The sequence below is a fragment of the Macaca fascicularis genome, chromosome 7 (genome assembly GCF_037993035.2).
Source record: "Macaca fascicularis isolate 582-1 chromosome 7, T2T-MFA8v1.1".
In the NCBI taxonomy this organism is placed as follows: domain Eukaryota; kingdom Metazoa; phylum Chordata; class Mammalia; order Primates; family Cercopithecidae; genus Macaca; species Macaca fascicularis.
In genome coordinates this window covers 74185847-74206157 of record NC_088381.1, presented here as the reverse complement: position 1 = coordinate 74206157, position 20311 = coordinate 74185847, and the positions used below count along the sequence as shown (strand labels likewise).

Sequence of the window (20311 nt, the reverse complement as noted above, 5' to 3'; positions counted from 1 at the left end):
TGGAGGCGGGGCTGTGTGTGTATGTATGTAGGGAGGTGGGTGTGTGTGTGTGGAGGCGGGGCTGTGTGTGTGTGCAGACGGGGTTGTGTGTGTGTGGAGGCGGGGCTGTGTGTGTGTGCAGACGGGGTTGTGTGTGTGTGGAGGCGGGGCTGTGTGTGTGTGCAGACGGGGTTGTGTGTGTGTGGAGGCGGGGCTGTGTGTATATGTGTGGGGAGGCAGGGCTGTGTGTGTGTGTGGAGGCAGGGCTGTGTGTATGTGTGGGGAGGCAGGGCATTGTGTGTGGAGGTGGGGCTGTGTGTGTGTGATGGCTGGGTGTGTGTGTGTAGGCAGGGCTGTGTGTGTGTGGTGGTGGGGCTGTGTGTGTGTGTGTGGAGGCGGGACTGTGTGTGCGTGGAGGCGGAGCTGTGTGTGCGTGGAGGCAGAGCTGTGTGTGCGTGGAGGCGGGGCTGTGTGTGCGTGGAGGTGGGGCTGTGTGTGTGTGTGTGTGTGTGTGTGGTGGTGGGGCTGTGTGTGTGTGTGTGGAGGCGGGACTGTGTGTGCGTGGAGGTGGAGCTGTGTGTGCGTGGAGGCGGAGCTGTGTGTGCGTGGAGGCGGGGCTGTGTGTGTGTGTGTGGAGGTGGGGCTGTGTGTGTGTGTGTGGTGGTGGGGCTGTGTGTGTGTGTGGAAGTGGGACTGTGTGTGTGGAGGCGGGGCTGTGTTTGTGTTGAGGCTGGGCTGTGCATGTGTGTGTGGTGGCGGGGCTGTGTGTGTGTGTGTGGTGGCGGGGCTGTGTGTGTGTGTGTGGTGGCGGGGCTGTGTGTGTGTGTGTGGTGGCGGGGCTGTGTGTGTGTGTGTGGAGACAAGGCTGTGTGTCTGTGTGGTGGCTGGGCTGTGTGTGTGCGGGGGAGTGGTGAGGCCCTGTCTGTGAAATAATGTTCCTAAGGCACACTGGCCACCAGTGTCATGGTGAGCAGGGAATCAGCTTCTACTTGCGGACCACACGTGCCACTCCACGTTGAGACAGGGATGTGTGGTGCTGTGTGGCTGTGTAGAGGTGTGGATGCTGTGTGGATGTGTGGAGGTGTGGATGCTGTGTGGAGGTGTGGAGGTGTGGGTGCGGTGTGGATGTGTGGAGGTGTGGATGTGTGGAGGTGAGAATGCTGTGTGGAGGTGTGGATGCTGTGTGGAGGTGTGGATGCTGTGTGGAGGTGTGAATGTGTGGAGGTTTGGGTTCTGTGTGGAGGTATGAATGCTGTGTGGATGTGTGGATGGTGCACCTGGGCACTGGTTTGCCTTACTCTAGTTCCAACAGTCCCTGAGAAGACTTAAGGTTGTTTTTTTGTTTTGTTTTGTTTTTTTGTTTTTTTAGACAGAGTCTTGCTCTGCTCTGTCGCCCAGGCTGGAGTGCAGTGGCGCAATCTTGGCTCACTACAAGCTCCACCTCCTGGGTTCACGCATTTTCCTGCCTCAGCCTCCCGAGTAGCTGGAACTACAGGCGCCCGCCACCATGCCCGGCTAATTTTTTGTATTCTTGGTAGAGACGGGGTTTCACTGTGTTAGCCAGGATGGTCTCGATCTCCTGACCTCATGATCCCCCTGCCTCGGCCTCCCAAAGTGCTGGGATTATAGGCGTGAGCCAGTGCGCCTGGCCGACATAAGGTTCTTGATGTTTCCATGGGGTCTGTCACCCAGAAGGCAAAGATCTCTTTTGGGCCCACAGGCATGGCCAGCTCTGCCTGGGGCTGCATAGGCGGAGGTCACTGGAGCCGTGGCAGCCCAGCCTACCAGCTGGGGAGTGCCAGCCTAGTGCTGACCAGCCCTGGTTCCTTCTCCCTCGTCCCGCTGGTGGGACCTGGCACATAAGACACCTTGTGAATGCCTCAGCTCCTCTCTCCCCACCTGCTCTCCCCTCACACGCTGGGAAAGGAGAAGGTGGCCAGGTGTTGGCAGCACATGTCTTGGCAGAGGGTGGGCGGGGCTCCCTGCTGGCTCTCCTAGGCCAGGTGCCTCTGTTGTCTGCCTGCTCAGCATTCCTCCTGCCTTCCTCCCTCATGGCCCTGTCATCTCCTTTCCCCAGAGAGCTCTTCCCCTGTCAGTCCTTGGTTTGGGGGTGGCAAGACCTCTCCCTCCTTCCAAGGATGGACACCTGCTGCAGGCCTGACCATCATTACAGTGAGCGGTTCAGGAAAGAGACCACATGTAGGCCAGTGAGGAGCAGGCTCAGGGCTTTGCCAGCACTATTAGGAAGGGGTGGTCCACCGGGTGCTTCTAGTGTCATCCAAGTGGAAGGCCTGCCTGAAGGGGGAATTGGAACTGAGAGGCGGAGGGAGACTCCAGCCACACCGAGAGCATGACTCCTGAACGGCTAAGTTATCTGAGCCAACACATCCCCCTTTTTGCTAAGGTAGTTTGTGTTGGGTTTCTAGCATTTGCTATGGAGAAGCCCATGGGGACTTGACACAGGCTGTTCTACACTGTCTCACCTGAGTCTCAGTTCCCTTCTTGGTAAAATGGGGATAACATCTGTGTTTCACAAGGTTGCTTAAAGCTTAAGTGGAAAATACACTAACCACAGAAATGTTGGTTCCCCATCACCTTTAGGTGGTGTGTAAACCAAGACCATCTTCCTAAGTTCTCCTCCCTCATCTCCAGAGAGCTGCCAGAGCACCTGTTGTACAGAGGGAATTACTGCCAAGAGCTATGTTGGTGGTTATATTTCATTCCCATGGTGGGGTGTGGAGAGGGCCAGAGTGTCTCCAGGCGGGGATCCTCTCATCCAGGGGGACAGTCAGCCCGCCAGCATCAGTGCCACACGGGAGGTGTCTGGCCAACAAGGAGTGTGGTGTGTGACCCGGGGAGGAAGTGGATGGGGCCGCAAAAGCAGCAGCCATCACAAACTCTGTGCAGTCACCCTCCCAGGTAGTTTCTCACCCAAGAGACCAAGCAGGCCTAGGACCAGGCTGGGACACTTGATCCCCCTCAGCCTCCAAGGTTCCACACAGTGTCCTCACGGATCCCTTGGGCTGCTGGGGACCCCTCCATCTGGTATTTCTGGGAGGACAGTTTCTAGAGAAGAGCAAGGCGTCTCTCTGCCCAGCCGCCTCTAGCGTTCCCAGGCCAGCAGGCCGGGGCAGCAGTGGCCCAGCTCCTGCCTGCCGCCTCTCCCTCCCACTCTGCCTCTCATACCTGTGTGACCTCAGGCCCTTATGCCACCACCCTGAGCCTAGCTCCTCCAAACTATTCTATAAAGGTGTGAGCCAGCCGGGGGAGGGAGAAGTGGGTGGAGAGAACAGGGGGCCTCACTGTTGCTGGTGGGCGGGGCGTCTTGCTCATCTGAGGACAGTGGCTCTCCAGGGCCTAGGAGGTGAGTGGTCCTCACCAGGCCAAGGACTCTGGTTGAAACCATCATCTGGGCTCTGCTGGGGTTTGGACTCGGTGGGAATGATGGGTTATATACCACAGCAACGTGAGAGTCTGGAGACAATATCACTGTTTATTTGGGTGACACATCTGCCTGCCTGAGGCTCTGACAAGAGGCTTAGTGGTTGAAGGTCCCCCAGATTATCCTTTTCCCCTTGCTGGCTCTGCAGAGGCCCCAGACTCCGAGTGCAGGCCTGTGGAGCTCTGGCTCTGTCACATTTCTCTTGGCCTCAGCATCCTGGGAACGGCTGCCTAGTGGCTGACACCTCCTTTTCAGAGAGCCAGGGCGGTGGCAGCCTCACTTCTTGAAGCTCTGTCTCTGGAGCAACAAGGAGTACCTCTGAAGCCGGGCCCAGGGCTCCTGCTCCTTCTCTGGGGCCTGCTCCTTCTCTGGGGCCTGCTCCTTCTCTGGGGCCTGCTCCTTCTCTGGGGCCTGCTCCTTCTCTGGGTTCTTCTCCAGCTTCCGATAGCTGAGGACCACACAACTGTGATGAGAGGAATCTCCCCTCACTTCCCCAGCTCCCGAGCCCCCAGGGCAGAGCTCCACTACCCTCTGCTCCTCTGAGAAACTCTAAGAGGACACTCCTGCATCACCTCTGTGTCCTCAGGACTCGGCCTGGTACACAGCAGGTGCTCAGAAAGCCTTTCCTGGAGGAATGAGGGTCTAGCATTCTAACCTGTGAGGTGCATGTGGGTAGACAGGATGGCGAACTGAGGAACTAAAAGGCTATTTGCAGACAAGCTGTGGGATTACACACAACGGAACATTCAGACTGAAAAGGAAGACGTTCTGACACGTGCTCCACCATGGATGACTCTTGAGGACATTACGTTGAGTGAAATACGCCAGTCACAAAAAGACACTTTTTGTGACGCTTAGCAGGGTGGAGGGGGCTGTTGGTGGGGTTGTGGTGGGGAAGGGGGTGCAGCTGAATGATGTTAAAATGCTTAGGCAAACAGGAAGAGGAGTACTCTGGGGGGGAAAGACAATGACCATAGCTTTGATTTGTTTTGAGGCTCTGCATATGGGACATCTATGTGGAGATAAGATTTTAATTAATTAATTTAATTAATGTATTTATTTATAGATGTAGATGTAGAGATGGGGTCTCACTGTGTTGCTCAGGCTAATCTTGAACTCCTGGCCTCAAGTGATCCTCCACCTCAGTCTCCCAAACTGCTGGGATTACAGGCGTGAGCCACAGCACCTGGCTGGTAATGTTCAACTTTTTACAAAGATAGTGAATGCTATCTCAAAAATGTATTGGAGGTCAGGCGCGGTGGCTCACGCCTGTAATCCCAGCACTTTGGGAGGCCAAGGCGGGTGGATCACAAGGTCAAGAGATCGAGACCATCCTGGCCAACATGGTGAAACCCCGTCTCTACTAAAAAATACAAAAATTAGCTGGGCATGGTGGCATGTGCCTGTAATCCCAGCTGCTCAGGAGGCTGAGGCAGGAGAATTGTGTGAACCTGGGAGGCAGAGGTTGCAGTGAGCCGAGATTGTGCCACTGCACTCCAGCCTGGCAACAGAGTGAGACTCCATCTCAAAAAAAAAAGAAAAAGAAAAAGAAAAAGTATTGGAGATAGGTTTTATATTTAGATTTATATAACTGGTTATATGAATATATTTAACACTGGAGAAATTCCTTCACTGTCTCAGAACCAAGCAAGATGCACCGTATTTTGTGTTCATTTGCCACTTAAAGGAAAGGGCTGAAGATAAAGTAGCAATGTGTACTTTGTATTTTTGACCTTAACTCTGCCAATCTAAGTAGAATTCCCTGTATCTAAAATGGTTTCTTTTAGGCTGAGAATGGTGGCTCACATCGATAGTCCCAGAACTTTGTAAGGCCAAGGTGGGAGGCCAAGGTGGGAGGGTCACTTGAGCCTAGGAGTTCAAGACCAGCCTGGACAACATAGGGAGACCCTGTTTCTACAAATAATAAAAAAATTAGCTGGGTGTGGTGGCGCATGCCTTTGGTCCCAGTTGCTCCTGAGGCAGGAGGATTGCCTGAGCCCAGGAAGTCAAGGCTGCAATGAGCTGTGATTGGACCACTGCACTCCAGCCTGGACGACCCTGTCGCAAAAAATAGATAAAACAAAAATAAAATAAATCCCTTTTACTTATTGAAAGAGAATAGAATATTTAACATTTTTTTTTTTTTTTTTTTTTTTTTTTTGAGACAGAGTATCGTTTTGTTGCCCAGGCTGGAGTGCAATGGCACGATCTTGGCTTACTGCAACCTCTACCTACCTAGTTCAAGCAGTTCTCCTACCTCAGCCTCCTGAGTAGTTGGGATTATAGGTGCCTGCCACCACGCCCGGTTAATTTTTATACTTTTGGTAGGGACAGGGTTTCACCATTTTGGCCAGGCTGGTCTCGAACGCCTGACCTCAGGTGATCTGCCCGCCTTAGCCTCCCAAAGTGCTGGGATTACAGGAGTGAGCCACCGCGCCCGGCCAATTTAACACTTTTTAAAAAAGTAATTTATACATTTGCTGCTTTTAAATAAAATCAGGCCAGGCATGGTGGCTCACGTCTGTAATCCCACCATTTTGGGAGGCTGAGGCAGGCAGATAACCTGAGGTCAAGAGTTCAAGATCAGCCTGGCCAGCATGGTGAAACCCCACCTCTACTAAAAATACAAAGATTAGCCGGGTGTGGTAGCGCATGCCTGTAATCCCAGCTACTCGGGAGACTGAGGCAGGAGAATCGCTTGAACCCAGGAGGCAGAGGTTGCAGTGAGCCCAGATTGCGCCACTGCACTCCAGCCTGGGCGCCAAGAGCGAAACTCCGTCTCAAAAAAACAAAAAACAAAAAAACCCTCCCTGTGAAGAATAGCTGAACATTCTTAGAGAGGGCCAATGTCAACCATCGCCTTCTTCATTGTCTCTCTCTCTCCCTAGAGACTCATGAGACCATATTCGTCTCCTGACCAATAGGCACATTTCCCTCCAGGAGGTATCCAGAGCCTCCCATCGACCCACACTACAACGCAGGAAGGACTTGAACGCCCCTGTTAAGTGCAGGTATGAGCTGGGAAGCAGAGAGGAGCTATGGTGCCACCTAATGGTGATGTTTAGAATTTTCCCAGGCATGAACTTGGATTAGCAGGGAGCCATCATCATGGTCATACCTACCATTTACTGAGCAACCACTCTGTGCCTGGTACTTTCCGTGTATCATCCCATTAATACCTCAAGCCCAAAAAATCAGCCATCATTAAAATGGTCAGAACACAGCCTGGCATCTCACAGGTGCACAATATGTGTTTTTTGACTGAATGAGGAAACAGCCTCTGACAGGCTAAGTAACTCGCCCAAGGGCTCGTTGTAAGTGGTAGTGTCAGAATCAAACTCAGGTCTGTTTGGCTCCAGACCTGCATATCTTAACCATTCTACTTCAATCCTCCCTGAGTAAAGAGTCTACATAGAGAAAGGGGGAAACAGTCGTGAAGGGACATTATGGTGATTGGAGAGATCACAGAATCTCAGAGGTCACATTACATACATAGGGACATCAAGGCCCTGGAAGGAAAGGAGCCTGCCAGAGCCACCTAATTCTGTAATGGCAGGCCCGGGATGAGGATCCAGGGCTCCAGTGATGACCCCAATCCACCCAAATGTGTGGTCAGATCACAAAAGGAATCATCAACAAGGATTTGCAAATCCCCAGAAATTTGTTGTGAGATGGATTAGAAGATACATCTATTTCTCCAGAACAGCCTGAGTACTGTGCCTTATGCTTTGATAGCAGAAAGGAGGGCAAGAAAATGATGCTTGCAGGATTAGGGAGAGTGGGAAGAGGAAGGGGAAGAGGAGAAACACATGCATCACGGTTTATCTGAATGATGGGTAAAAGAAAGGGGGCTTAGATCATGGGTTGGCAGACATTTTTTGTAAAGGCCCACAATGTAAATAATTTAGACGTTATAGGTCACGCTGTCTCCTCTACAGCCTTCACTCCTGCTGTAGCACACAGTAGCCATAGATAATACATAAACAAGTGAGTATGGCTGTGTTCAAATAAAACCTTATTTACAAAACCAGGCAGTGGACTGGATATGGCCCATATAGTTTGCCAACCCCATCTTAATGATTGTGTCTAATAACCCAAACATACTTTGTTCCTTTTTTTTTTTTTTTTTTTTGAGGCAGGGTCTGACTGTCACCTGGGCTGGAATGCAAAGGCACGATCTTGGCTCACTGCAACCTCCGCCTCCCAGGTTCAAGCGCTCAACCTCCAGAGTAGCCAGGACAAAAGGCATATGCTACCACGCCCAGCTAATTTTGTGTGTTTTTTGTAGAGATGGGGTTTTGCCACGTTGGCCAGGCTGGTCTCGAACTCCTGAGCTCAAGCAATCTGCCCACCTCGGCCTCCCAAAGTGCTGGGATTACAAGTGTGAGCCACTGTGCCTGGCCTAAACATACTTTTAACAGGGACTTGAGAAAGTTAAAAAGATGGTCTTGACAGGAAGAAAACACCAGCTGGAAGCCCTTCTTTTCTCCCAGCCTGAATTAATGACTCCTTTTCTACCAATCCACATGTGAGGTGGAGTGCAGCTCATGCAATATCATGGTGTAGAACCCTTCACTTAGGGGAAATTTCTTTTTTTGAGACAGAGTCTTGATCTGTTGCCTAGGCTGGAGTGCAGTGGTGCGATCTTGGCTCACTGCAACCTCTGCCTGCCAGGTTCAAGCAATTCTCCTGCCTCAGCCTCCCGAGTAGCTGGGATTACAGGCGTGTGCCACCATGCCCGGCTAATTTTTGTATTTTTGATAGAGACAGGGTTTCGCCATGTTGACCAGGCTGGTCTTGAACTCCTGACCTCAGGTGATCCGCCTGCCTCAGCCTCCCAAAGTGCTGGGATTAAAGGCGTCAGCCACCGTGCCCGGCCAGCGGAAATTTCAATGCTGAAAGGATTTACCATAAAACAAACTCCACTATCCCTCAATCCAGATACAACCTCAGATGCGGGAGGGGGTGAAGACACAGCTCTTTACCTCTTCTGGAGGAAACGCTCACATCTTTTCTCCAATGGTAGTGCTTGCAGGAAGGCCATGTTATCCAAGTCCCTTTGAGGAATGGTGCAATTTTTTGAGATATTTTCCAGGAGTGGGCAGGCCTCAAAATTAAAATAGAAAACAGAATATTGGATTCCAGCATCGTCGGTGGACTCAGTTTCATGTGAATAGTCTCCTGTGACAAGACAAGAACACCATGTTCTGTGTAGCAATCGCTTTCTCAGTGGGCTCTGTGGTCCAGGTGAGCATGTGGGGGCCACTCTCTGCTTATAAAGGCTGGGTCATCTGGGTTGAGCTGTGACTTCAGAGAGAAGACCCTGCTGGCATTTTATCGAAGTGTGCTGTGAGGACTGAGCTGAGGTTCACTTTGGCCTATGATGGAGGGGGCATAGAGTGGGAAGGAGATCGGAGGAGCTCTGTCTGTGAGAGAACTAAGTCAGGGAAATGGTCAGTGGGCATCAGCCCTGGTCCCTTTCTGTACCTCGGAGCAGGAAACATGGATGGTCTGGAGACACGGCAAACATTGGCTTCCAGGGGACCTCCAGAGGAAAGGCTCCCGGGGGGGCAAAGGCACAGATGATTTCACGCTTGGCCACGTCCATAAGGCACACAGAGCCATTCTTGGAAAAGATGAGCACCTGGGAAGCAAATAGATGGTGAGTAGGGACTTCTACTGGACACCGTCCCTCACAGGAAGGTCGAGTGTAGAGGTCACCCCAGTAAGGAATGAGAGAAGCAGCTGGACATAAAACCTCTTGGGCCCCAGCCTCTGGATCCATCCAGGACTGCTGGGGACCTGCACACACATGTATGCTGACTCCTCCGCAGTCCCCCTCAGCCAACAGGCCCTCCTCCACATGCTGTCTGCTCCAGGGCGATGCATTTCTCCGCCTTTTCCCCAACCTCTCTTCCAAGCTCTCTGCATCTCTGCTGAAGAGCTCACTCTCCATGTGGCCAAGATTCAGTTTCTTACCTGTGCTCCCAATGCCTTTCCTTCCCACTGCCTCAGGGACCTTGCTCAATCTTACAGCCCCTCCTGGCCTGAGATCCGAGCTGGGGACGCTCTCCTGCCTGGGCTCTTTCCTCTCTGCAGTGAACATACTAAACTCTCCCCATCCTTAGAAAGCCCACTTTGACCCGACATCCTCCTCCAGCTGCCACACTACTTTCCCCTCCCCAACACAAGAGGGTCTTTCCACACCCTGTCCACTTCCCGACCTCCTGCTTCTGTCTCCAGCCTCAGCCACTTGTCTCCACCATGCTCTTGGTTTTTCTGCAGCACAGGACACTGCTCTCACCTTCTTCAGACTCTCCTCTCTGCTTGCAGGACTGTCCCCATGCAGTTTTCCCTGGGGCCCCTCTCGGTCACTTTGTGAACTTATTTTCCAGGTCCTGTAAGTGATGGTAGTGCCCATGGGAACCTCTTCTCTATTCACTCCCTCTCTTTAACTAGGGGAACCTGCTGTACCCCCACTTCAACCACCACTCACTAACTGTACCTGGCTGGTGAGCATAGAATCTACATTTTCAGCCCTGGGCTCTCTGGAAGCCTCCCCTGGGGGTCCTATAGGCCCCTCACCCTCTGCAGGGCCACATCAGGAATCACAGACTTTCTCTCCAGGCCTGCAGTGGGCCCTGTAAGGACTGGGGAGTCAGCTCTGCAAGTGAGGATCAACCGTGCACGCTTCCCTCTCCTTTGGCAACAGCCACAGGTAGCCCAGAATGTGGAGTCCATCTCTGAACTGAGATGTCTCAACTCTCCATCCCTGCTCTAAACATGCTGTTCCCATTCTCTGATCTCTCTGTTTTGAGCGCCATCCCACACGGGGACATATCTGTATTGTTCTGCCCAGTGTACAGGACCTTCCACGGTCTGGCCCACCTGTCTTCCCACCCCAGCCTCTTCCCTCTCCACATTCCACAGCAATCTCATGTGGCAGGTGCTGGAACTTCCTGCAGTGCCCGGGACACACATAGTGCTCTCTTGCCTCCATGGTGTTGCCTTCTCAACTCCTCTGGCTCAGCTCAGCTGTCACCTCCTCCAGAAAACACACTGTCCTGCCCTGCTGCCAACTTCTGCAGGTTGAGTTAGGTGACCCCTCTCTCTATTCCATGCATCCATTAAAAAATTCCTATTACAGCCTTTCTCATGTTCTAGGGCAGCTGTCTGATGACTTCTCTGTCTTCCCAAATGAGCTGTGTGCTCCATGAAGGCAGGTTCTTTCTCTATTTGTAAGCCCGAAAGCTAGTCCAGTGCCTAACACGTAACAGGCCTTCAATAAGCATTTTCAAAAGGATAGATAGACACATTCACACATTCAAATGAGAGGCATGGGGCATTCACAGAGAGGCATGGGGAACCTACCATGCCAGGTAAGGCTGGGACTGGGGCCACTGCACAGATGGTTTTATCCAGGTGCTTTACAGGCCTATAGGACAGAAAACACACAGGCATTCTCCTACTTTAAGAGTTTAAAAGTTTTGATATCCTCTTCTAGGCATGTATCCTGGGGAAATTCAGAGAAATCAAGAAATATGTGAGGAGGCTGTTATAGTCCAAAAAATTAGGAACAATCCAAATATCTATTAGGAGGATGCTTAAGTCATTGTGGTATATTATACAATGAAATATAATACAGTAATGAAAATAAAAGAACTGGAGCTACATGCATCAACATGTATGGCTCTTGTGAACAATGTTGCAAAGCAAGATGCAGAATAAATACCATTGAAAAACAAGTTGGAGGCTGGGTGCAGTGGCTCACACCTGTAATCCAAGCACTCTGGGGGCCAAGCACTTTGAGCCCAGGAGCCTAAGACCAGCCTGGGCCACAGAGGGAAACCCTGTCTCAAACCAAACTGGAAGGAAGGAGGGAAGGAAGGAAGGAAGGAAGGAAGGAAGGAAGGAAGGAAGGAAGGAAGGAAGGAAGGAAGGAGGGAGGGAGGGAGGGAGGGAGGGAGGGAGGGAGGCAGGGAGGGAGGGAGGCAGGGAGGGAGGCAAGTTGGAAAATGTATAGAATATGGTTCCCTTTATAAGTTTCCTAAATATGCAAAGCTAAATAATGTACTGTCTAGAAATACAGTCATACAAATGTGGCTAATTCTTTTTCTTTTTTTAATAATTTTTTTTTTTCTTTTCACAGAGAAGGGATCTCACTATGTTACCCAGGCTGGTCTTGAACTCCTGAGCTTAAGTGGTCCTCCCACCTTGGCCTCCCAAAGTGCTGGGATTACAGGTGTGACCCACTGTGCCTGGCCTAAATGTGGTTAATTCTTAAAGGAGAACAAAGGAATGATGAATTTAGAAAAATGGTGTGGTAGATTGAAAAGCAATTGGTTGTATTTGGCAGTGACTCTCATCAAAAGATGGAGTCTGTTTTTCTACTGCTCGAATGTGGGCATGGACGTGGGATGTGCTTTGCCCCATGGGTCATTAGCAAATGTAACATGAGCAAAAGCTTGAAAAGCATTTGTGTGCTAGGGTTGCCCTCTCCTGTTGCTGGGAGCCCTTAGACTACCATGTGAGGAGGCCTATACTAGTCTGCAGGAGAGACCATGAGGAAAACTGAGGTGCCCTGGCCAATAACCTGCCAACTGCCAGGTGTGTGAGTGAAGCCATCTTAGAAGAGCTGCAAGCTGCCTGAAGGCACATTTGAGAGCCCAGGTGAGACCAGTAGAAGAAATGGACTGAGTCCAGCCCAAATTGCTGACCTACAGACTCAAGGACTAAACAATGACTATTTTCTTAAACCATTAAGTTTTGGGGTGGTTTATTATTTAGCATTAGGTAATTAATAAGGTGTTTAGGGTGGAACAAGAAGGACTGATGAGGGAGAGCCATACAGGGAGCCCAAATGGAACTGGAGATTATCGATTTCCAACGGCTACAGGGGAGTTGATCTCACTACTCTTTATTACACACACACACGTACACACATGCGTGCGCACACACACACATTATACAGTTTCATTTGCATGCATTAAATATTTTAAAATGTTTAAAAGAGAGAGAGAGATCCCTGGGGAAACTGATGGAAGGTTACTGTGGGAGAAATGAGCCTCTTCTTGGTGTATGGGATAGGAAGGATGTTGTCTTAATCCATTTTCTGTTGCTTATAACAGAATACCTAAAACTGGATAATGTATAAAGAAAAGGAATTTATTTCTTACAGTTCTGGAGGCTGAGAAGTCCAAGGTCAAGGATCCACAGCTGGTGAGAGCCTTCTTACTGGTGGGGACTCTCTAAAGAGTCCCGAGATGGCACAGGGTGTGACATGGCGAGGGAGTTGAGTGTGCTCATGTTCTAGCTCAGGTATCTCTTCCTTTTCTTATAAAGCCACCATTTCTACTCCCATGATACCCATTAATCCATTCACCTATGAATCCACTGATGCATGAGTGGGTTAACCCGTTCATATGGGAAGAGCCTTCATGATCCAATCAGCTCCTAAAGGCCCCGCCTCACGGTACTGCCACAATGGGGATTAAGTTTTAACATGAGTTTTGGAGGGGATAGTCAAACCATAGCAGATGTGCCATCATACAATTTTGTTAGAAAAAATTGTAATATATATATGACATTGGCGATCTTCAGAAACTCACCAGGAGAGTGATGACTATACAAAAGGTAGACTGTAGTCAGAGAGACTGTCAGATTTTACTATTAAATAGCAATTAAAATAATCTGTCTGGCTGATTATTTACCCCATGCGGCCCTCAAGCTACTGACCTCTCAACAAGCACACTGATGGTGGGTCCTTGGGTCCCACTAGCCTCCAACAGATGGAGGGAGGCATCTGTGCACAGCACCACACATTTCATTTGGGATTTCACTGGACCTTCAGGATACATATTCTGTCCTTTGTGGACCAAGAAATATTTTAGGAAGTGAATGCTTTGGCAGAAACATCCCTGAGGAAGAGCAGCGATCCCAAGAGGGAATCCTGGAGAAAGTAATCACACAAGCCGGTCAGAAAAGGGGATAGGGGAGGGGGCCATGGGCACAGGGGCTGTGACCAGCAAGTGTGTGAGGGACTTGTAGGATGTGAAGGCAAAATCAAGCAATGAGCACCCTGTGAGAGCAAACCAGTAAACCCAGTGCCCAATGGGAGAGAAAAGCCCCCTGCAGGGGAATGCTGCTATGTCTGGAGAGGAATTGGGGAGGGGGAGAAGCAAGAACATGGAGGAGGGCAGGGTCAACCCTGGAGTGGAAGGAAGCTACAACCCAGCCAGGGACTGAGGCACAGCTGACCATGGGATGCAAAGGCATATGGGCAGGGGGAGGCATAGCTGTTTCAGAAGGCTGTGTGTGTGTGTGTGTGTGTGTGTGTGTGTGTGTGTGTGTGTAGCCAGACAAGAACTTAATATCCAGAAAAAAATGAAAACAAGCTATTTTGGTCAAGGGCTTATGAAATCATCATCATTCTTCTTTCCTTGTAATATCTTTTGCTTCTATAATAATGCTGTTGGTTCAATAATAAAATAAAGGAGGGTCTTTAGTGGTGTTTATCTTGGCAGTGTGTGGGGAAAATATCCTCCAAAGTTGAAATAACCACTGCATTCTTCAGAAAGTGATAGCCAAGTGAGGAAGGCAATTTGCTAGCTTGACAGATGCCTCCCTGAGAACAGTCAGCAACCCGGTCTGATCACAAGCTGCTCAATAAACAGGGTACTATCTCTGATGCTCTGCACCTGCCAGGAGGGCTGCCCAGTGAAGGTGGCCCACCTCCACTCTCTAGGAAAATACATCTCCAACTGCAAAATGGCAAACCACTGAGTTATTAATGGCCTTTTACAAAGTCTGGTTAGAGGGAGCTGCTTCCCTAGAGGCTGAAGAATTTAGGGAGCAGTATCATTGATTTCTGTATCTGCAAAGCTGGACCCAGGACCCTAGAACTCCACCACAGTGCCACCCATCCAGAATAGCTTCTGGTCTCGCTTTGATTGCTTTATAGGTCTCTTAACTCCAATACAATAGAGTTCCTGCTGACTGGGAATGGGGGGGAATAGCAGGGAAGAAGACTCACTTATTTAGAGCTTGGGGGCTGGGGGAAGGAGGAGGGCTGAGGTCACCATGATCACCTGTACTGTGCCAGACATAATTCTTCACTGGAGTGTAAGAATGAAGGCAATGGTCATATTTCAGAGCCTAGTACAGTGCCAGGCTCAGAGAAGTCACTCAATAAACACATTGGCAGTGGGAAGCATTAGCACATATTATGTCCAATAAATGTTTGTTGAATAAATGAATGAGAGGAGAGCAGGACCAGTTCTCCAAGGTGACTTTAAGAACACAGAGGTAACAGAAGGCCCCAGGGCCTGTGGGAATTCTAGAGCTCCCAGACTCATTGCCCAGAGTATTAGGTAGAAAGGCAGGGAGGGCTCACCTTTGGCCAGGTCCCACAGCGTGAGCACACCATCCTCACAGGCCAGCAGCAGGTAGGAGGAGGAGCAGCTGAGCTGAGAGACTGCAATGGGCGCAGCACAGGGCCACACACCCTCAGGGTCTAGGGGGAAGGACAATACTCAACCAGTTCACCCCAGACTCTGCACCTACCCATCACTTCTACCTGGACAACCTGTGACTCAGACTGGTCTCCCTGTTCAGGGAATGGGAACCAGGAACACCTGTTTGGACTCACCATCTTCCTTCTCTTTATGAAGTGCTATTCTCCTTGCCTAGGATGATAAGATAATGTCACACTGTTATTCCTCTACAGCTAATGTTTAATGAATATGTCCTAGGTGCTAGATACTGTGTTAGGCACTTTCCACACATAATTTCATTGCATTCTCACAAGGGTTCTATGAAGTAGGTCCTATTAGTATCTTCTTTTTAAAGATGAGGAGACCGAGGCAGAGAAGTGACTTGCTCAAGGCCATACAGTCAGTATAGAAGGAGATTAGAAGCCAGGTTGCCTGGGAAAGGGATGGAAGAAAAGAAACTCCTCCTTTGTGAATTTTTTAATGTTACTTTTGAAGTGTAACATAAGGTATAACAAGAGTAAAGTTCAAGGAATATTCACAAAGCAAACTTGCTCATGTAACTGCTTCCATTAATTTTTTTTTTTTTTTTGTTTTGTTTTTGAGACGGGGCCTCACTCTGTCACCCTGGAGTGCAGTGGTGCGATCTTGGCTCACTGCAGCCTCAACCTCCTGGGCTCAAGTGATCCTTCTGGCCCAGCTTCCTGAGTAACTGGGACTACAGGCTCATGCCGCCTTGCTTGGTTATTTTTTGTAGAAACAGGGTCTCGCTATGTTGCCCAGACTGGTTTCAAACTCCTGGGCTCAAGAGATCCACCAGCCTCTGCCTCCCAAAGTGCTGGGATTATAGGCGTGAACCACCACGCCTGGTCACCTCCATAAATTTGTAAAACAACAACAACCTGTATTTCCTTAGTGCCTTTCAATTTCAAAGAGCTTTCACATAGAGAAACTCTCTGGATTTTGCTATTTTCAACAAACTCATGCACTAGGCAACAATGGTGTAATTAATTAGTTCTATGTTTTACATGAAAAGTTGGTTGGGGTGTGAAGCAACTGGCCTGAGGCTACATGGTTTGCAGACAGCTGGGCTAGGATTAGCACTGACCTTCTGATTCCAAGCCTACTCTCTCTCTCTCTCTTTATTTTATTTTATTTTATTTTTGAGACAGTGTCACTCTGTCATCCAGGCTGGAGTGCAGTGGTACGATCTTGGCTCACTGCAACCCCTGCCTCCCGGGTTCATGTGATTCTCCTGCCTCAAACTCCTGAGTAGCTGAGACTACAGGCGCGTGCCACCATACCCGACTAATTTTTGTATTTTTAGTAGAGATGGGATTTCACCATGTTGGCCAGGCTGGTCTTGAACTCCTGACCTCAGGTGATCCACATGCCTCGGCCTCCCAAAGTGCTGGGATTACAGGCATGCACCACCGTGCCCAGCCAAGCCTACTCTCTTTTTACCTTAGCTGCTTAAGGAGCCCTGTGGACCTGACTGTAGACTTTGTCCCTATTGACCTGTTGTCTTTAAGGAACATGACATTTCAGAGACAGATTCTTGGGGTCACACTATACCCACCAAGCCCCCTACTGCCTGCCTAGATCTGGTCCCTAAAGTGACACTTGATGTATGTCAGTCACATGCTCTCAGCTAAGCTGGAGAAGGACATGTCTGCAAGTCCTGAGCTTAGGTGACTCCCATCTCAGCAGTAGAGTACCAGCTTTATCCTTTAGAGTTCGGTTTAGTGAATACAGGAAGAAATTGTGACTTCTGGTCCAGTGTATACCAAGGACACAGGTCATTCCTGGGGGAAAAAAAAGAGAGAAAATGGGTGTTACATAATAAATAGGGGTGGCCTTTGGTTTGCACAGAAGGTGTTTGCGCAAGAGGAAGCTGGTTTGAAGTCTGAAGTAGTTTGTTTTAATGGGCAGCACCCAAGAGAAGAGTGAGCTTCCCAAGAGAGAGGGACTGGGCAGCCCCATGAGGGCTGTTCCTGGGGCCCGCTTGCCTTCTTGGATAGGGAGGACAGTCTCAACTCCCCCTTGGCTGCTTTCACATCTAGAAAATTCACACCCTCCGTGTTTTAAGTAACATCTTCTACAAGACAAATTCATACCCAGAAGTAGCCTGGTGGATGTGGGCTCATGCCTTCTCCTATGGCAACCACTCCCTGAAGGCAGTGCCAGCCTTTGTGATCAGGGAAGCTGTGCTCAAGGGCCACAGATGCAAACAGAAACTGGCAGGCTACAGCTGGCAACTGAACTCCCCTCTTCATTCCCTCCTACCATGCGAGGTTTGTTGGGGAACATCTCTGGGAGGGCTTGCTGAGGGGTTTCCCCAAGGTGACCCCTTGCTAGGACAACCACCCACTTCATGTTCATTTACCTGTGGGGCCCTTGACTTCCGTTGGCATTGCAAAGAGGCAGCTGGGAAGAAGGAAATAGAAGGTGGCTGTACTGGGAAAGAAAGAGACATGAGTCAGAGCCATGTAGACTCCCTGGCAAGGAGAGATGCTGGCAGAGTCTTGGTCCTAAAACCAGAATACATAGTTAGAATGGACCTTCCCAGGTGTACAAAGGCCATGAAGCAAATCACATTCTAGGTGCTGGTCCTGGTGGGATGTGCTGACCTTGGATGCTGGTGAGGGCAGGTTGGGTGGGGCTGGGAATCACTCCTAGGCCAGTGTGGTGTGCAAAGCTCTTGCCAGAGAGAGCTGTCTTTTGGAGAGCCACTTCTGTTTTGGGGAAGATCTCCTTAAAGAGCAGACTTAGGTGATCTACACAGATGTTCTCTTATCCCAGGGGCAATGCAGCCAGTGTTGTACTGATAAACTGGGTCTCTTAAATAAAAGAGGCCCCAATTTGTAGGATTTGCAGATTTTCATGGTGTAAATGCTCCCACAATGGACAACTAACGGTAGTTTAACAACTGGCTTGCAAAACCCTAATTATCTCACTATGCCATAGGAGCCAGCCCCAGCACACCACTGAATCTTGTCATGGTTTCAGACAGTAACAGGGAGCTGTTGTCAGGGCAGCCTTAGGACTTTGCGTCCTGAAGTAAGAAAATTTAAGGTCCACTTGACAGCACGAGAGATTTCCCTTCCCGTGTGAGAACAAGAACATTCCTGAGATCCACAGTAGCTATGAAGAAACCTAATTCCTAAAACCAGCTCCCTCATCGATACTTCAAAGACTGGGGCTCTCCAACACAATTTGGAGCTAATGAGACCTAACTGCTCACCAAGATGGGAAAGTCATATATTATAATAATTATACACCTATGCTACATTACATTTAGAAAGACAGGAAGGAAATGGAGAAGAATTTTAGTAGTGGTGACTTTATTTGTCTTTTGGATCTTCTGTGTTATTTATTATTTATTTATATTTTTATTATTATTTTTTGAGATGGAGTCTCTCTGTCCAGGCTGGAGTGCAGCGGCGTGATCTCGGCTCACTGCAGCCTCCATCTCCTGGGTTCCAGTGATTCTCTGCCTCAGCCTCCTGAGTAGCTGGAATTACAGGTGCCCGCCACCATGCCCTGCTAGTTTTTATATTTTTAGTAGAGACGGTTTCACCATGTTGACCAGGCTGGTCTCAAACACCTGGCCTCAGGTAATACGTCTGCCTGAGAATCTCAAAGTTCTGGGATTACAGGCCTGAGCCACTGTGCCTGGCCTCTGTGTTTTTTAGATAACCAGAAAAAAAATTTTTTAAAAGAGATGTCATATATAAAATTGAAATAAATTATATTTCTCATTTACATAGATATCTATTTCTTCTTTTAACTCCATATTATCAACCTTTGTTCTAACTGTATAGTAACAATCTCCACACAACATTTCAAAATATCTGCTGATGTTCTCTGACAATTCTCCCAAACCAGAAAGAGCTTATTTATTTCAGAGATAAGGTCTTGACATGTGGCCCAGGCTGGTCTCAGATTCGGGGGCTCAAATGATCCTCCTGCCTCAGCCTCTCAAAGTGTTGGGATTACTGGTGTGAACCACTGTGCCTGGCCCCAGAAAGAGCTTTTAGATCTCAGATTAATTCAGGTCCTTGGGTTGATTCCTGTATGTGCCAAGACAGCAGAAGCCTGGGGAGGTTCCCTGGCTTTCCTGGGATTAGGGGGCTCACCTGAGTGGCTCCTCCTCCCACTCCCCATCTAGGTACTTCTTGTAGGAAGCTTGGAAGATCTCAGCTTGCTGCTCCCACTGACTATCCTTGATGAAATGATTCTGCCCGGAGCCCAGTCCGTAGCAGTCCTTGATCTTTGCAAAGACTTCCAGGGGGCTTTTGAATGTGGTGCCTAGGTTGAAAATATACAGAATTAGTCAAGCCATCTGACTTCCCCTTTCCTGATTTTCCCCTACTTCCTCCACATTCCCCAGTTTTCTGCAGAATCCCTCATCCTCAGAAATCCACTCTTGCTCTGCAATTGGTCTGTATTCAGTCTTCTCCCAGTCTCTCCTGTACCCCACCAGCTCACAGAGCCCAGGCAGAGAGCAGCTGCTGTCCTCCTTCTTCTGTATCTTCATCCCAACACCATTCTCTCTGCTTTTGGATTACAGAATATTTGCAAAGGCCGGGGTGTGGGGGGCGGTGGGGCAGGGAAATGTTCACAATGCCACTAGAGACTTTAAATCACTGTCCCTGTCTCCCCAGCTGAGGAAGGCCCCAAATCTGCCAGTTACCATCACTTTTCAGCCACTGCTGAAGACTCACATAATTAGGCAGTCTCAGTCTCTTCTTATGCCAACACTTACCCAATTCCTTCCTTCAAAAAAAAACTTTCTTATCAGTCACTTTTGTTACTATTTCTCTTCCCAATAACCTTTCATTTCCTTCTTTTTCATGGGTTCCTAAATCCACAGTAAAACTGGCTGACTTGTTTTCTGGATTTGCACCCTGAGTTTCAGAATTCTGTTCACTTTGGAAGGTGTCTGGGTCCCTCAAGTTGCCCAGGAGATTCCACAGTGCCCTTGACTGCTTCCTCAGAGACAATTGCATAACTTTCTAGAGGGCGACACCTGTTTTATAAACACATAGTATCATATGATACACTAGTTCTCAAAGGATGATGCCAGGTCAGCAGTGACAGAGTCACCTGGGAACTTGCTAAAAATACAGATTCTCAGGGCCCACCCCAGACCTACTGGAATAGAAGAAACTCTGTGGTGGGGCCCAGCAATCTGGGTTGTTTTTTGAGATGGCGGTTGTGCTATTATTGCCCAGGCTAGGCTTGAACTCCTTGGTTCAAGCAATCCTCCCACCTCAGCTTCTTGAGTAGCTGGCACTATAGGCAAACAATCTGGGTTTTAATGAGTTCTCCAAATGAGTATGATGCAGCTAAAGTTTGAGAATTGCTATTATAAATTATACCCCTTATATTTTCACTT

At 49.3% G+C, this 20311-nt stretch overlaps 1 protein-coding gene across 4 annotated transcripts in view; it reads right to left on the bottom strand.

The window, feature by feature from the left end:
• Nucleotides 1-3452: 3452 nt before the first annotated feature.
• The window catches only part of WDR93 (WD repeat domain 93), a 51280-nt gene continuing 34421 nt past the window's right edge, over nt 3453-20311 (bottom strand). For 2 of the 4 annotated variants that reach the window (XR_012415378.1, XM_073996708.1), the window contains 9 exons: nt 19050-19221; nt 17297-17362; nt 16629-16715; nt 14814-14933; nt 13157-13370; nt 10793-10856; nt 8909-9065; nt 8407-8602; nt 3453-3869 (listed from right to left, as the gene is read on the bottom strand). Coding sequence is in view for 3 of the 4 variants with exons in the window: in XM_073996708.1 (XP_073852809.1) it covers nt 3698-3869; nt 8407-8602; nt 8909-9065; nt 10793-10856; nt 13157-13370; nt 14814-14933; nt 16629-16715; nt 17297-17362; nt 19050-19077 (1104 nt within the window). In the remaining variant the exon portion in view is untranslated. Of the gene's footprint in view, nt 3870-8406; nt 8603-8908; nt 9066-10792; nt 10857-13156; nt 13371-14813; nt 14934-15375; nt 16716-17296; nt 17368-19049; nt 19222-20311 lie in introns of those variants that run through there. The other 2 variants (XM_045395985.2, XM_073996707.1) reach the window with 2 other exon arrangements.